The 18,347-nt window shown below is 38.6% G+C and overlaps 1 protein-coding gene across 1 annotated transcript; it reads left to right on the top strand.

Moving 5' to 3' along the window:
- The first annotated feature begins 11,576 nt into the window (after positions 1-11,576).
- On the top strand, positions 11,577-14,072 carry LOC130950009 (uncharacterized). Its single transcript, XM_057878580.1, has one exon. It carries the CDS (start codon positions 11,577-11,579, stop codon positions 13,821-13,823), a length of 2,247 nt encoding a protein of 748 aa, XP_057734563.1. The 3' UTR covers positions 13,824-14,072.
- The last annotated feature ends 4,275 nt before the right edge of the window (positions 14,073-18,347 follow it).

Consider the following 18,347-nt stretch of genomic DNA (forward strand, 5'->3'; position numbering starts at 1 on the left):
GTGATGGAATTAAAAATACTCCTTAGCTTAGTCCTTTTGAATTGAAAAAACAGTTGAATATTATAATTTCTAAAGAGACATCTCTTCTTTTATCTTTTGGTCCTATTGTAAATTTGTGATAAAATTTCAATATATAAATAAATAGGCTGCTAATATTTTTTTTATATTCATGAGTATTGGCAAGCACAGTATTAAGTCTTGTTCTATGTTAAATTCTTGTTTTACTGCTTAAACCAAATTAAACCCATATAAGCTCAACTTTTATTCCTTTCTTATGCACTACCTTCTATCTTTATAGCTTGTTCGTTCATTGTTGACAATCTCGAGATCGAATACTTGAATTCTTCAATCTGTACTCTTATGGCAACCTCAAGTCACAATCTGTCAACAAGTCTTCCTACTTCATTTAAAGTGATCATTTGTGATAAGTCTGTTGTCAAAAATGACAAAGATTTTTCTCTTGAACTAGAGACCTCAAAATAAAAAATATGGGAATCTCAAGTGCTACTCTCTTTCACTGTTGACGGTGTAGACTCAGCTTTTATCGGCTCTATCATCTCTCCCAATGTCGTAAACAAGATCAAAATTTTTTTTCCTGATCGTTCTCAAAGAAAACCCGTTGCTTTTCAAGACTCCATTCCTATTGGATACTTTGACTCACATAACAGGCTATTTAGAAATACCCTAGAGACCAACATTGAAGGCTATCATACTTGATTAGATAGGATTGAAACCGAGAAGATGATCCTATAGAAAAAAATTGGAATATACGATCTAATTCAGCTTAGTAAAAATTCTTACACCATTAATTCAAGACTAATGGAAGGTGCATTGTACTTTTAGGATGAGACTTCTCATACTTTTCACACCCCATATGACATGACTACTCTAACTCTTCTGGATATAGCTGCTATAACTGGCCTTTCTCTCTTGGGAGAGAAAATTTTAAGTTTTACCAAGTCGACCACAGGAGTGGAGTATTCCATTGACCTCTCTTCCACCACTTACCAGAGCTTCATTCGTAATAACAAAGGTCAAAATGAGGAACATTTTTCTGATAATGAGTGACAAACCCCAATTTGACGGTTTATCTTGTATTGAATTTAGGGGATTTTATCACCTTTTACCCACATTTATTCAATGAAATAGCATGGTTTTGTATATTCTCCTTTAATTGTGCTTAAGAGTGAAAACATGCTTTTTAGGTTTTAAAATAGCTAAATTTAATTTTTCTTGATTCTATTAGATGCCTTGATATGTTTGCTAAGTGATTTCAGATTTAGAAGGCAAAGCTTGGATCAAGGGAATGAAGAAAGAAGCATGAAAAGTTGGAGAACTCATGAAGAAATGAAAGAACCGGAAAGCTGTCAAGCCGACCTCTTCGCACTTAATTGACCATAACTTGAGCTACAGAGGTCCAAATGATGCGGTTCCAGTTAGGTTGGAAAGCTAACATCCGGGGCTTCGAAACGATATAAGATTTGCCATAGTTGCTACACGTATAGGGGCGCGCACGTGCACAGTACGCGGACGCGCCGATGCTGCATGTGACTTTTTAAGATGCAACTCGTGGCCAGCGACTTGAGAAGCCTTGTGGGCCCAATCCAACTCATTTCTGATGCTATTTAAGCCAAGTATTGAAGGGGAATCAATATACTTTTCATACTTTTAGATACTTTAGATACTTTTGATCATTAGCTTAGTTTTAGGAGTTAGAGTTAGTTTTAGAGAGAGAAGCTCTCACTTCTCTCTAGGATTAGGAATTAGGGTTAGATTAGGATCTCATAATTCTAGGTTTAATTCAAGTCTCCTTCTACTTCTACCTTCAATTGATGATTGCTACACTTTGGTTCTTCTTTCTATCCCTATCCTCTTGTTGTAATTTCTCTTATTTTGTTTCTAGGTTTTGTAATTGAGATATTCTTGTTCTTTTGTTTTCTTTTAATAATGCAATTTGAGATAATTCATGTGATTGTGATGTTGTTGATTGTTGTTTTGTTAATTCTTTGTAATTGTTGGTTGTTGATTCCTTTTATTCTTACAAATAAAAATGCTTTCTTTCATTACCCTCCAAGTGTTTGATGAAATGCTTGAGAGGATGTTAGAGTAGGATTTTATGTTCTTGGCTTGAGAAGGTAACTTAGGATTTCTTGAGTCACTAGTGTCCAATTGATTGCTAGTTGATAGCCATTAACTCTAGCCTTCATTAATCCAATTAGTGAAAAGCTAGGACTTATGGACTAGGATTGATATAACTCACTTGACTTTCCTTTGTTAATTGATTTAAGGATGACTAAGTGGGATTAATCCTTGCAACTACCATACTTGTGGCTAGTGATAATGATGAAGACCCTTGACAACCAAATCTTGCCAAGACCATTTTGTTAATAAAGTTTTCTTACCATTTACTATTCATGTTTCTCATCTAAAACCCCAAAATAACTCACAACCAATAACAAGACACTTTATTGTAAATCCTAGGGAGAACGACCCGAGGTTTAAATACTTCGGTTTATAGATTTTAGGGGTTTGTACTTGTGACAAACAAATTTTTGTATGAGAGGATTATTGTTGGTTTAGAGACTATACTTCGACGAGATTTCATTTGTAAAATTCTAAACCGTCAAAAATCCGTTCGTCAAAATGGCGCCGTTGCCGGGGAGTTGCAATGGTGTTGTGTTATTGGTTATTGTATATATGTGAATATTGTGAATATATTGCCTTTTGCTTTAATTGTTAGTTGTAGAATTTTGTTTCTCTTAATTTCTATTAGCTTTTGATTTTTGTTTTCTCTTTTCACCATGAATTCTCATTTTGGCTATGAGTATGATTACAACTATGTTGTAGGAAGTGGAGATTACAATGAAGAAATGTATCAAGGATGGGACAATCAAAGGTGGGAGGAGCCATATGCATATGATCAATCTTCATGGCAACAACCTCCACCAATGCACTATGAAGAAGAGCCATTCCATGATGCATACCAATCAAATGGCTATGGTAAATCTCCTTGTGACTTTCAAGAACCACCACCATATGCCTATGATTCATACCCTCAATATGAGCCTCAACCATACTCACAAGCCTCTTTTCACCAACCACCTTCATATGACCCTAATCCATGTCCATCCTACCAACAACCATATGAGCTATATGAACCACACATAGAGCTACCACCACCCCAACATCAACATCTTCAAGAGCCACCCCCTCCATATTATTACCAAAGTGAACCACCTTCAATATATGAAAATTTTCAACCACAAGATGAATACTACTTTCCACCACAACCTTCCATGGAAGAATACTCATATCCATTGATCCAAGAGCCACATGATCCTAATCATATTATCCAAGAGGAACAAGAGTCAAGGGATCATCTCAAGGAAGCATTGGATCAATTTCAAGCAACCATGGAGTGTGTTGTGCAACAAGTGGAAAGAATGGAAAACATTAAACCACCACAACTCTACCAAGAAGAACCACCTTCCTATTATGAATCCTTCCCCCAAAATGATGAATCCTTCCAACCACCCCAATCTCTAATGGATGAAACCCTTGGTGTTCTTGTTCAAGGGCAAGAAGAGATGCAAAGGGATGTGCAAAATTTCATGGCCGCCTTGGATGCGGTAACAAATCAATTAGCCTCCCAATGCTTGAACACTCAAGGAACTCCCATGGCTACATGTGGAGAATCAAGTGAAGAACATAGCATGAAAGAGAGATTGGAAAATCCGGTGGGAAATGAAGGAAGTTGCTTTGTATTGGAACAATTGGAGGAAGCTTTAATTGTTGAAGACAAGGAAGAAGTGGTAGAAGACTTAGGAGATGCGGAGCCTCCATGGGAACATAGAGTTGAAGAAAACCCCTCCAAGATGTTTGAAATTGATGCTAGGGAGGAAAGTGCACACCTTCCAAGGCATATTCCATATGAAGACTTGGATGGGATAGAGCAAGGATTGAGTTCCCTTGGTGATGAAGATCAAGCATCAAGTCTTAGTGGTGAAGAATCCTTTGAGCATGAAGAACCTTCTCCCGTTGGATTTGAAAGCGTTGAGGAGGTAAATTTTTCTCACCTTCCCTATTATGATTTGAGTAAAGGAAAAGGTTTAGATAAAATTGTTGAACAAAGGATTGAGATCAAGAGATCTTGTGAAGAGGTGGAAGTCCCTAGAAATAGAAGAACGAGGGTTGGCTATGCTTTGTCAAGGTCTTTGGAAGCATCTTTGCCTAGGTTGCCATCTACACCTTCATTTGAGTGGGTGAAATTCATTTCTATTAGCTTTATTGTACCACTTGAGTATGGCTTGCTTGAAACGGATGGTCAACTTAGGATGTTTTGTGGGATGAAGCGTAAGCGAAAGATGTTTCGTGGTTGGCGTTGCAAATCAAGGCTCATTATGGTCGATGCATCAAACATGAGATATAAAGGATGGAGTAGTGCTCAAATAGATGGGTCTAGGAGGATTGTTGGGCACTTCATAGAGAATTCACCTTACTCACCACCCGGTTGGACTAATAATGATGATCAACCTTAAGACGGGTGTGAAAACAAAGTGTGGGATCCCGGATCACAAGAAGGGGATCAACTTTGGGAGCCCCAAGCTTGTGAAGAACCCCATCAACACTTGGCTCAATCCATGAGAAATCTTAGGGCACAATGGAGAACCAAGCATTGGTGGGAGTTCCAAGATGGATACAAGCACAAGCCACCTTGATGAGGAGCTCCCCATAAGTCCAACTTAAGGACAATAAATAAAAGTGCTAGGTGGGAGACACCCCACCATGGTAAACTCTTTCCATGCTCTTTTAGTTTGTTAATAAGTGAATTGAGTTGCCATTATAGGTAGATTCTCATTTTGATTTTTATCTTTTGTAAATATTGGTAGAATTAGTTTAAATTTCTTGTTTTTATCGTTTTATCAAGCTTAATTAGTAGTATAGTATGTTGAATAAGGTTCTAGGGCGTTTTGGTAGCTGTTTGGAGGATTGAAAGGCTTGGATTGGTGCAAAAACATAGCAAAAAAAAAAATTTTTTTTTGAAAAACAGAACACCATCCACGCGTACGCGCACATGACGCGTACGCGCACCTGAGCATTTTTCGACCACCCACGCGGACGCGCACTGTACGCGTACGCGTGGATGCAAAAAAATTCGACTCAAGCCAGAAACCCGAGAGTTAGGCCTGCACTGTGCGAACATTGGGCCTCAGGCACAAGTCTATGCACGCGTGCGCGCACTTGGCGCGTACGCGCAAATGATCTTAAATTCCCAATGCGCGCGCACGCACACTGTGCGCGTGCGCGTCGATTGCACAATCTGCACCCCGGTACTTTTACCCGAGAGTTGTGCCAGACTTGGGCCGACATTATCCCTCCGGCCTAACTCGATGCACGCGTGGGCGCACCTGGCGCGTACGCGTCCTTCGACCAATATGCCCATCGACGCATAAACGTGCATGACGCGCACGCGTCGTTAAAAAAAAAAAGAGTTTTTTTTTCATCTTCCATTTTCTTTTGCTTATCACATTCGCATACTTCTACTCTTCCCATTTTCATTTAGTTTTTGTAGCATGTTTTCGTTTTTTTTTTTTAGTCATTTTATTAATGGTGTTGCATCTTCCTACTCAATTGTTGAGGATTCATTGCATTACTTTGGTGCTTCTTGACTTGTTTCATATTGTTGGGTGATGTTTCTCTTCAAATCAATGCTCAATATTTTATGCACTTGTGTTCTTTGTGCATTGATATGACCTTCTATTGTCTTTCATGGCCCACTCTCTCTCGTTCGAACTTGATGCTCATCATGCTCTTCATGCTTTGACCTTACTCTTGCATCAAGTATCATTGATATGCCATTTTCTCTTATTGTTTTCTCACCTACATGCGTAGCTAACATGTAGTGAGAACCATACTCTTATTTGGCATTAGCCCCCGCCTATGTTCTAATTGCTTTGATGTCTTTGTTATAGGCTTAATTTTCTTCCCTTTTCTCTCCTTCTAGGTTGGCCACCAAGAAAGGGGAAAGGAAAAGCTTTTAAATGGGGCAACAAACAAGTCATCCGCACAACCTTTTGAAGGAGCTCATCAATTGTAGCAACCCGTCCACCTTGCTCTTCTTTGCATGCACCGAGGACGGTGCAATCTTCAAGTGTGGGGAGGTCGTTCGACCGATCTCCATGGGTAACAATTTCCTTTTCAACACCAATTCTTAGTTTTCTTTGTTAGATTAGTTATTGCATTGCATGATAGGTTGCATGTTAGTTAGAATTTGTACATATTTTTACCACTTCTTCTTATTAGGACTACTTGGTTAGGGTGATGATTTCCTTTCCAAGAAACTGTTTTAGGGCACCCTACCAATTTGAAAAAGAAAATTTGTGGAACTTGCTTGAAAGAATGTATTTTGGAACATGGTTTTTGAGCTAAGAACACAAGCTTGTGAGATTTGAGCCTAATTGTGTGGTTACATCTTATAACCACTTATTTTTTCTTCTTGTGTGCATTATTCTCTTTCTATGATTGTAATCTTTGATTTGTTTGAATCTATATGTCCCATTATTCCTTGTATTCATGCATTTATATGATTGAGGCCATCATTTCATTAGCTCACTTACCCAAATGGCCTTACCTTTTATCTTCCTTTGTTAGCCAACTTTGAGCCTACGCTTAACCCACTTATTCTTATTTTAGCACATTACAAGCCTTAAAGCGGAAAACAATGAATGTCCTTTATTTGAATCTTTGATTGGCTTAGGCTAGTGAGTGTGAGTGTCATTCAAGAGTGGAAAAACTTTGGGACATTGGTTGGGATAAAAGGGTGTTTGTGTTTTGTATTTTTATATTGGGAAATTGGGTACATACTCATGTATTGATTAAATGTATAGACCTTATGCATTGATGTTCTTGTATATAGTTTGAAAGAAAAAGAAAAAAAAATGAAAAGAAAAATAAATAAAAGTGAAAAAAGAAAAAAAAAAGAAAAGAAAAGAAAAAAATGTATATAGAAAAAGAAAGAAAAAGAAAAGCAATAAAGGGGACAAAATGCCCCAAAGTGAAGCTCAATAAGAATCAATGCATAAATGTTGTGAAATGAAAAGAAAATGCATGAGTATGTGAAAAAGTGAGGAATGGGTAGTTAGATTAGTACTTAATTGTATAGGTTATTATATAGGTTAGGTGGAAAAGTCTAGGTTAATCAAAGATTCAAATCCTAAGTCCACTAGCCATATATGATCCTACCTTGACCCTAGCCCCATTAAAACCTAAAGAAAAGACCTCATGATACATGTATGCATGCATTGAATAATTGTTGATTGTTAGAAGATAAACAAATCTTGGAAAGCATGATTAGGGGAGAATTGAGAGAATCAACCCCAACACCGAGCGACTAGAGTGCAAACACTTCCGGTGAGGGTTCGATGCTCAATTCCTTGATTCCCGGCTTTCATGAGCGTTCTTCTCGCAAGTCTACTTGAACTTCATTTTGATATTCGAATTGGTAGGATTCATGAATCGTTATATGATCTTGACCCTACTTGTGCATGTATGACTTGGAGGATTGATTTATTTTTAACCAAGTAGGTAAAACCATTTTGCATTTAGTTGTATATAGTTTAGGTTGCATATAGCTCATTTACATGGAATAAATGTTGATACCCTTTGTTTCTCTCTTGGCTTAAGCATGAGGACATGCTTGGTTTAAGTGTGGGGAGGTTGACAAACCCCAATTTGACGGTTTATCTTGTATTGAATTTAGGAGATTTTATCACCTTTTACCCACATTTATTCAATGAAATAGCATGGTTTTGTATATTCTCCTTTAATTGTGCTTAAGAGTGAAAACATGCTTTTTAGGTTTTAAAATAGCTAAATTTAATTTTCCTTGATTCTATTAGATGCCTTGATATGTTTGCTAAGTGATTTTAGATTTAGAAGGCAAAGCTTGGATCAAGGGAATGAAGAAAGAAGCATGAAAAGTTGGAGAACTCATGAAGAAATGAAAGAACCGGAAAGCTGTCAAGCCGACCTCTTCGCACTTAATTGACCATAACTTGAGCTACAGAGGTCCAAATGATGCGGTTTCAGTTGGGTTGGAAAGCTAACATCCGGGGCTTCGAAACGATATAAGATTTGCCATAGTTGCTACACGTATAGGGGCGCGCACGCGCACAGTACGCGGACGCGCTGATGCTGCATGTGACTTTTTAAGATGCAACTCGTGGCCAGCGACTTGAGAAGCCTTGTGGGCCCAATCCAACTCATTTCTGATGCTATTTAAGCCAAGTATTGAAGGGGAATCAATATACTTTTCATACTTTTAGATACTTTAGATACTTTTGATCATTAGCTTAGTTTTAGGAGTTAGAGTTAGTTTTAGAGAGAGAAGCTCTCACTTCTCTCTAGGATTAGGAATTAGGGTTAGATTAGGATCTCATAATTCTAGGTTTAATTCAAGTCTCCTTCTACTTCTACCTTCAATTGATGATTGCTACACTTTGGTTCTTCTTTCTATCCCTATCCTCTTGTTGTAATTTCTCTTATTTTGTTTCTAGGTTTTGTAATTGAGATATTCTTGTTCTTTTGTTTTCTTTTAATAATGCAATTTGAGATAATTCATGTGATTGTGATGTTGTTGATTGTTGTTTTGTTAATTCTTTGTAATTGTTGGTTGTTGATTCCTTTTATTCTTACAAATAAAAATGCTTTCTTTCATTACCCTCCAAGTGTTTGATGAAATGCTTGAGAGGATGTTAGAGTAGGATTTTATGTTCTTGGCTTGAGAAGGTAACTTAGGATTTCTTGAGTCACTAGTGTCCAATTGATTGCTAGTTGATAGCCATTAACTCTAGCCTTCATTAATCCAATTAGTGAAAAGCTAGGACTTATGGACTAGGATTGATATAACTCACTTGACTTTCCTTTGTTAATTGATTTAAGGATGACTAAGTGGGATTAATCCTTGCAACTACCATACTTGTGGCTAGTGATAATGATGAAGACCCTTGACAACCAAATCTTGCCAAGACCATTTTGTTAATAAAGTTTTCTTACCATTTACTATTCATGTTTCTCATCTAAAACCCCAAAATAACTCACAACCAATAACAAGACACTTTATTGTAAATCCTAGGGAGAACGACCCGAGGTTTAAATACTTCGGTTTATAGATTTTAGGGGTTTGTACTTGTGACAAACAAATTTTTGTATGAGAGGATTATTGTTGGTTTAGAGACTATACTTCGACGAGATTTCATTTGTAAAATTCTAAACCGTCAAAAATCCGTTCGTCAATGAGCACATAGCATTCCTTTTCTATTGGTTGAGTGGTGTTGTTTTCTATTCCTGGAGTATTCAAGTCGAACCCACTTATCTTCCGTTGATCATTATGTTAGCCGAAGGTAAAAAATTGTGTCTAGCCAAATTGTTTATGGCTTAACTATATCTCACTTTAGATTGGATCACAGACCTTATGAGGGAGAAAAAGAGAATCACTAATGTTGATGATCCCGTTTGTTTTTTTTAATTATGACTTTCTGCCATTTTTTAGTCTGAGCTACAACCACATTCGACCCAAAAAGATTCTATAATTGCAGGACACTGTCTGCTTAACTTAATTTTTTCTGACAAGTTAATGACCTCACATGATAAGATGAAACACTTCTTCCGTACTTTCTGTTACTTGCTAGAGAAAGGCCACAACATCAATCTGACTCCTTTTGCCAACTGTCAAGCTGGTCCAAAATGGTTGACGCAATCTCCTACCCCAGCTAAGATTACACAGAAGGAAAGTATCACTATTTGGTCACAATTCTTGACTCCCCAGTTACTTTTGCTAGATTCTTCATCCTCAATGTTCATGGCCTGCATTGAATTAGCACAGTGCAACCAAATTGGTGCAAGAGAACGGTCATCTGATACAAAGTTCGAAGTACCAAAACCACCGCCACCAACGTCACGGACCTCTGCTGAAAGTTTCATCACTTGTTCAACCATAATTCTCCCGTGCACATCAAACATAAGGCGCACATGCTTATCGCCATCAAGTCAAAACAGACGAAACCGAAACACCCTATTTTCCATCGGTGCTAGCATCTTATATCCAACTCTACCAACCTCTTTTCTCTCTGCACCACTGACGTGCATCAATATCATACTCTTTAATTCGGATAAGGAATTCGCTCTTCAACTTCAAAACATCACTGGACTCTCACACTCAAATATAACCACGTTATCATTATTTCTCATCTGATAGTTAGGATACACCATCAAAACAAAGAAACCATTGTCATTGGACATTTTTTCTAAGTTTTGGGAAGAAAAAGGAACCGAAGGAAGAATTAGATAGTTTTGTGAAGAATATAAACGATTTGCTGATCCTTTTATAGATATTTAATTTTTTTCCTATTATATCTCGTTTACGGTGTAAATGAAATAGGTTTAACCATATCTGTTCACATTGTAAACGAGATATGCATAATCCATCATTTCCAATGTATTACGTTTAACATGTTTGTATGTTTTATCTCGTTTACAGTGTAAATGAGATATGTCTATATTTATTTTATTTATATTGTAAATGAGATAAAACACATTGTGAAAATATATAAATACTCTCAAAAAATCGTATATGCATAAATAAATTATTTTAAAAAAATTAGTTAATTTAGTGACTAATTTCTTATATATGAATAATATTTTTTATTTTACAATATCTGTGAATATAAAGTTTTCAAACATAATATTTTCTAGAATACATTTTCTAATCCACACATATGTTAAAATTAGATTACACACATCAATATCATTATGTATCATACTCATACTTTATAAAAGCAATATCATTGTTTCATCATCTTCAACTAATATTGTTCAATATACTAACTTAACAAGGCATTAATTAATTAGGTAAATTATTGTTTCACGTGCTTATCCCTTAGCCTGTAGTTATAGAGAGTCACCTTTTACTATATATACACAAAAATGAATGATCATTAAACAAATAACAGGGTCTCCCCAACAATTGGAAACTAAATCTAATAAAAATAGAAAAGAGTACAGCGAGTAATGAGAATTGTTGCAGGAGAGGAAAGAAAAGAAAAGAAAATTTCCAAAATTGGAGAAGCGAAAAAAGGGGAGAGAAGAAGGTAAGACCCTCCAATTAATGCGGTGCCGTTTTGTAAATCTAACGGGACGAAAGACAGCAAAACATGGCTTAGTTATTTGCGTGCGTTTTATTTGTTTTGTATCCCAACCAACGCGTTTCTTTTCCTAGAAACCCCCATAGGCAGTCCCCTCCCCTTCATGTCACGCCCTCCTGCGTCGTCCTCCCCTTGGACGACTCCGAGCGGCAACAACACCCCTCCAAAGAAATCCATTTTCCCTTCCGCCTCTGTTTTCTTCGGCTGGTTCAAACTCGATAACCTCAAAAAGCAATCCCATTCTTCCAACAAACTCTACAAATCATACATCCAAACCTACAAACTCAAATAATCGTAATCATATTCTTTTTACCATTGTTTAATTTGTTTGTTTATTCCTTCGTGTGATTCTCATTTAATTTATTTCTTGTAAAGATGTCAAACGTGTTAGCACCATTTCAGCTTCTAGAGCTCAATGTTATTTCCGCTCAGGATCTGGCACCCGTCACGCGCAACATGCGTACCTACGCGGTCGCATGGGTGCACCCTGATCGCAAGCTATCCACTAGAGTGGACACGCAAGGCCACACCAATCCCACATGGAATGACAAATTTGTTTTTCGGGTTGATGAGGAGTTTTTGTATGCGGACACGTCAGCAATCATGATCGAGATCTATGCTTTGCATTGGTTCAAGGACGTCCACGTCGGCACGGTGCGCGTGCTCGTAGGTAACCTCATCCCGCCTCCTCCTGACCGGCCGTACCACAACAACCGCGCTCCCCTCGGGATGAGGTTCGTGGCGTTGCAGGTCCGCCGTGCCTCCGGGAGGCCCCAGGGTATTCTTAATATTGGAGTGGCGGTGCTGGATAGTTCCATGAGGAGCATGCCGCTTTACACGCTCAACTCATCCGCCGTTGGGTACCGTCACCTGATGGGAGAAAAAGATGCCTACGACAGCCACAACCACCTCAGTCCCCACGTCTTCAATGATAGCAATAGTCGCAGAACCTCTAACGCCAATCGCAGCTCCTCTGCGGCTCCAATAAAGCCAGAGCTGAGGCGGACGAAGAGTGACACCAGCTCCATGATGGGGTCCGAAGCGGTGGTGGCTCGTAGATCAATTGCCAACAAGGGAAGGGCAAATTCTGCTATTTCTGAATCGGTGGTTTCGGGTGCTTCGAGTCTTCCAGAAGTTGAGCAGCACGAGGAAGATGAGACGAGAAAGAAGAAGAATAAGGGGAGAAGGTCGAGGGGTAATTCCGTGACAAGTGAGGATTCACCGGAGAAGGCTAAAAGTGTAAAATCAAAATCTATCCTCAGCGGTTCCTTGCCGTGGAGGCTTAAGAAGAATAGGAACGAAGATTCGGCTTCAATGATGACTGAATCGGAGATTCTTCATATTCAAGAACCTCCACCTCCAAACTTCGAAGGTGGCGACAATGCCTTCATGCATCATCATCAACATCAACATCAACAGCAACATCATAACAACTTGATGGAACATGGCCATGCGAAAGAGTACAACCATAGCCACAGGAATGAAAACAATGCTAACAACCACTACCCTAACAATAATGAAGCTATGTATGCTAATCATCATGATGATGATGATGTTGCTTCCTCTGTTAACACCATTCATGATGATGATGACATCAGACATGATGGACATGTCATCTCCAACAATACTCATCACCATGAAGCACCCCCTGCCGCTTCACGAAAGCCGGAGTATATGCCGCCACCACCGCCACAGTTCCACAACTCGCCAGCGGCTCAATTTCACGCTTCACCGGCGCCGCAATTTCACGCTTCACCGGCTCCTAAGTTCCGAAACTCTCCGGCTCCCAAGTACATGAGCTCTCCGGTTGTAGAACCACAGATTAAGAACTCTTCGGCACCGTATTACATTAACTCTCCAAAACCACAGTATATGAACTCTCCGAAACCTCAATACCAGAGTTCTCCGGCACATCAGTTTTGGAATTCGCCAAAGCCACAGTTCCATAGTTCACCGGCACCGCAGTTTAGAAACTCACCCGCACCACAATTTCATAATTCACCAAAGCCACAGTTCCATAGCTCACCGGCACCACAGTTTAGGAATTCTCCGGCAATTTTACCGAAGCAATACCGTCCCTCACCGGCACCGCAGTATCGCGCCTCTCCGGGGAGGTTCCACCCAATGTCGAACCGTGCAACACCAATGCATCCATTCGGGTACACGCCGAGGTTTGAGTACACAACACCACGGAGGTCGAATCTTGGGAACTTTGGACCACCGGTGGTGACGGAGTCGGAGTTGGGGCCTTCGGCGTCGGAGGTGGCGGCCGAAATGGCGAGAAATCCACGTGTGGACGAAGAGGGGGCATCAACGGTAGGAGGGTGGAGTCTGGACGAGAGCGTGGAAGGGTTGGAGTCGAAGCTGGATAGGTGGCGGACAGAGCTTCCGCCGGTGGCGGACCGCGGAGACTTCTCAAGCTTCCCAGCAACGAGCACCAGCAAGACACCCAGCCGCCGTTCGCGAAGGAACACAGACAGTGGATTGTTCTCTTGCTTCAGCACCATCTGCGGGGTAGAGTGCGGCATCTCTTGTGGCAGTGATCCTAAAGGCAAGAAGAAGAATCAGCGCCACGGAGTTGCAAGAAGCTCTGCCTCCGCAGATGAAACTAGCTTCCTGTGATGATAATAATTAATTATATTGCATCCGGTTTGAAGAAACTCGCAGAACATTCTGAAGAAGAAAAGAACAAGATTCTGAAGAGATACCTTTGGGGAATTGAATATGGTGGGAGCAAGCTTAAAGAAATGGACTTGATTAAAGTGCACTAACTAATTTTTCATTCTTTTGTTGATGTATTTTTTTTCTTTCTTTCTTTTTTTCAACTTTTGGGTACGTACTCTTAATGTCTTTTTTGATGACGATGCATGCATGTCGGTTTAACTTCCCCATTAACTGAAAAGGCTGGGAATTGGGATATGGATTCCACGTTACAAGATGAAAGCTAAGGGTACACTGTGCTTATACACATATACAAACACTATACTATATATTTTTATATATGTGTGTGTTTCTATATATGATTCTTCATAGCTTATCAGTAGAATGTACATGGCTAGTGAAGCATATGTTAATAATATGTTAATTAATGCATCTCTGCTAGTGAAGAAGCTTTATATATAAGTGATTGTTTAATTTTGCCTCTTTTCTTAAAACAAAGTTTAGACAACATTCATTTTTTTTAATTAGTTACGTATTTGACAATTTCATGTTTAATTCTATCTTTTTCCTTTTAACTATAGGTTCTTTATAAACTTATTCATAACTTTATTTCTACGCTGAATTAATATGCGGTTGTTGTGCAAGTTAATTTCAAGTTTTCAACTCCTAAATGTCTACATAACCTGTTCTATTAACCTAATGTAGCAATCTATCATCTTTCTCTTTGGTTATAATATCAGTACGAGCTAATATTACACTATCAACACTAAAATTAATATTTAATATAAGGAATAAAATTAAAATTTTTAAAAATAAAAATATACAAAATTTCAATTAAAAAAAAGTTAAAAACTAAATTCAATAAAAATTTATCTTTAATGAAATTCATATGGTTCTTGTTTAATTATCTATTAGAAAATCGAGAAAAAAAGATAACTAAAGTCAAAAGAGTTCAGCGATTGAGACAGAAAGATTAATTTCCCATCTCATGGTTCTTTGCATCCATACATCCAGAATTTACAAGTCTTCAATTGTGAGTTTGCTCAAGAGATCTGGTATAAATTTCAAGATTACTTTGCAAAACGCCTCAAATCAAAGGTAAAACAACTAAAACCACAACTGAAATCCATCAAATTGCAAGATGCGGTAGCTGAGTATATGACAAAGATAAAAACAATAACAAATGCACTCTTAGCCCTAGGTGTGCCTCTTAATAGTGAGGAGTTCGTTGAAGTCGTGGCACAAGGCTTGAATGAGAAGTACAGTGCCTTTATCACCATGCTCAATTCCAAAGCTGATACGGTGACCGAAAGTGAAGTTAAAGCGCTACTTGTGAGTCAAGAGGAATTGGTCGAACGCTTCAAGAAGATAATAATTGAATCTATACAAGTGAACACAAGATAGTAATATTGATTTGGCACAAGGAGCAGAATCACGAATCCGAGCTCAGAACAATGACGGTTACACGAGGCAACAGTCATATCAACCAAGTTTCTACAAATTCACCAGGGCAAACTAGAGGTCAAGGAATTCATGGCCGATTCTGAGGCAGAGACTTCCGTGGTGGCAGATCTAACTTTTCTGGCTTTTATGGAACAATAGGCGGCAATGTCATCTATGCGGTCGAATTGGGCACAATGTGTGAGATTGCTACCATTATTTCCACCAGAATTTTTAGAATCCTCATGAAATGGCAGCGAATCTGCCACCACCTCCTTCAACCTTTTTCCATCAGCCTGAGCAAGCAAATGCATTATTGACAGCAGCTTCACTAGGAACTCCTCTCATTGACAAGGCATGGTATCTCGATACTAGAGCGTCACATTATCTCACCTTTGATGCAAATAATCTGATTTCAAACTCAGAGTATGAAGGCACATAAGAGGTGTTTATAGGTAATGACCAAGGTATAAACATCAATAGAATGGGCAAAAAACTCTTACTTACAAATTCTAGCTTTCAATACTTTAGACTACTAAACCTATTCCATGTCCCAACTATCACAAAAAATCTTATTAGTGTAGCAAAATTTGCTCTAGACAATCATGTGTCTTTCGAATTTCATCCATTTGATTGCTTTATGAAGGCTCAGAAAACCAAGGAAATTCTGCTAAAAAGATCTCTTAAGGGAGGATTCTACAAATTTAACAACATAGATGTTCTAGCCAAAAGAGTGAATTCTAAGAGTAACTCATAGTTCAACAATGTCAAAGGCAATATAGATCCACCAAAATTCGTTAGTCATGTGTGCACCACAATCACTCCTGCAGATGCATCAGTGAGTGTTTCAAATCAAAATAAGGAACTAGATGATGAGTATGGTTCAAATAAGCTGGATGTTAATAAGCTCGCTTCAAGTAGAATAGGTGACATTGATATTCATAGTAGTGATACACTGATTGCTGATAAGTTTAGTTCAAGTAGTTTACTGTGTAGAGAGGATAACACTAAGAAAAGGAATAAAGGTAGTCAATTTGCTAATAAACTAGTATCTCATAGTTTCCTTTCTTTCATTTTAGATGTATGGTACAAGCGGTTGGGAAATACAGCTGCAAAAATTGTAGAGGTTGTAATGAAATGTTGTAACATTGATGTACTTTAAAAAAAAGGCTAAGTCAGCAGTTGAACCTTTGTGCAATGCATGTTATCAAGGAAAATACCATAACTTACCATTTTCTGAGTCCGAAATAGTGTATAATGCACCATTAGAACTGGTCTTTTCGGATATTTGGAGACTCGCACCATCCACGAGCAGCTCTGGATTTTGTTACTATGTTGTGTTATGCAAAAACCAAATACACCTGCCTTTTCTTTTTACAAAGCAAATCCCAAGCTTTACAAGCCTTTATCTAATACAAATTATTAATGGAAAACAAGACCAATCATCAAATCAAAACTCTTCAAACAGATAGCAAAAAAAATTTCTTTCTCAAAACTTCACCAAGTTCCTGATAGAGAATGACATATATATAGCACAGGTTAAGTTGTCCTTACACGCACCAGCAAAATGGTTGCACTGAAAGGAAACACCGGCATATAATTGAAATGGGACTTGCACTCTTATCTCAGGCCTCCATGCCCTTAAGATTCTGGGACGAGGCATTCCTGATAGCAACCTCACTTATTAATCTGCTTCCCTTCCACTACAATCCCAAAGTCACCCTTCGAACTCATCAACAATAAACCGCCAGACTATTAGTTTCTCAAGATATTTGGCTGCGGAGACTTTCCTAAACTAAGACATTACATCATCAGCAACAAGTTTGAGTTTAAAACTCACAAATGTGTCTTTTTAGAATATTCGTTGCATCACAAGGGGTATACATGCCTATCTCCTTCTGGAAAACTTCAAGAGATCTTTTGTTCGATGAGTCTATGTTTTCTTTTTCGTCACTCTTTGCTGTCCATAATCCTCAGCCAAAAGCAACTATGTCACAAACTACTAAGCCTATCCTTATTCCAATCCATCTTAGGCAACCACCATCACCTCCCTGTAGTACTCAATCCTCACTTTAGCCACCCTCTCATACTTAAGTCTGAGCTTCCACTGATCACACAACTCACATTTCTTAGCAACCTCATATCACCTAGTCCTCTTCTCCCCTAACCTCCTCTCACCTTATCACCCAAAGTAAAGAGTCTAAATTCAATTCTACTTGTGATGATATTTGTCTATTACCTATAAATATTGGTTTCTCCACTTCTATTGTTATGTTTTCTTCTAGTAATGTAGGGTTAGCTGATCAATCAGGCACTGGAGTTGGAAATGCTTTTGGCAACCATACACATAATGTGCATCCCATGGTGACTTGCAACAAGTTGGGGATCTTTAATCCCAAGGCCTATACAACTACAGTTTAACCTTCAATGGTTGATCTTTTCCAAGAGGAACTTACATCTGTGGTTCAAGATCTCTCCTCTCCGCATTGGAAAGGCACCATGGACGAAATATTTGCACTGTTGCAAAAGTGTCAGACATGGAAGCTGTTGAGGTCTCACTTGACATGGAACCCATTGGGTGCAGATGGGTATTTCAGATTAAGCAGCATCTAGATGGCAGTGTCCAGAAGTATACAACACGCCTCATTGCGAAGGGCTTTCTTCAATGAGAAGGGTTCAATTATGATGAAGTTTTCAGTCCCGTGGCTAAGATAGCAACCGTTCAGATTGTTTTGACTGTGGTTGTATCGCACGGATGGCAGGTGCGGCAATTCGATTTTAATAATGCCTTCTTCAATAGTGATTTATTGGAAAAGGTATATATGAATCAACCTGAGAGATATACACTGGGTGCTGGTATAGTTTACAAGTTGGAACATCATTATATAGGCTAAAGCAAGCGCCTCGTGCTTGGTATTTTAAGTTGAATAACATGTTGAAGGCTTTTGTGTTTGATAGCACCACTTCAGGTCCTTGTCTTTTTGTCAAGCACTCTTCCTCTTCCACCATCTATCTTCTCACATACGTCGACGACATTCTCATGAG

This window comes from Arachis stenosperma, chromosome 9, assembly GCF_014773155.1.
Source record: "Arachis stenosperma cultivar V10309 chromosome 9, arast.V10309.gnm1.PFL2, whole genome shotgun sequence".
NCBI lineage: Eukaryota > Viridiplantae > Streptophyta > Magnoliopsida > Fabales > Fabaceae > Arachis > Arachis stenosperma.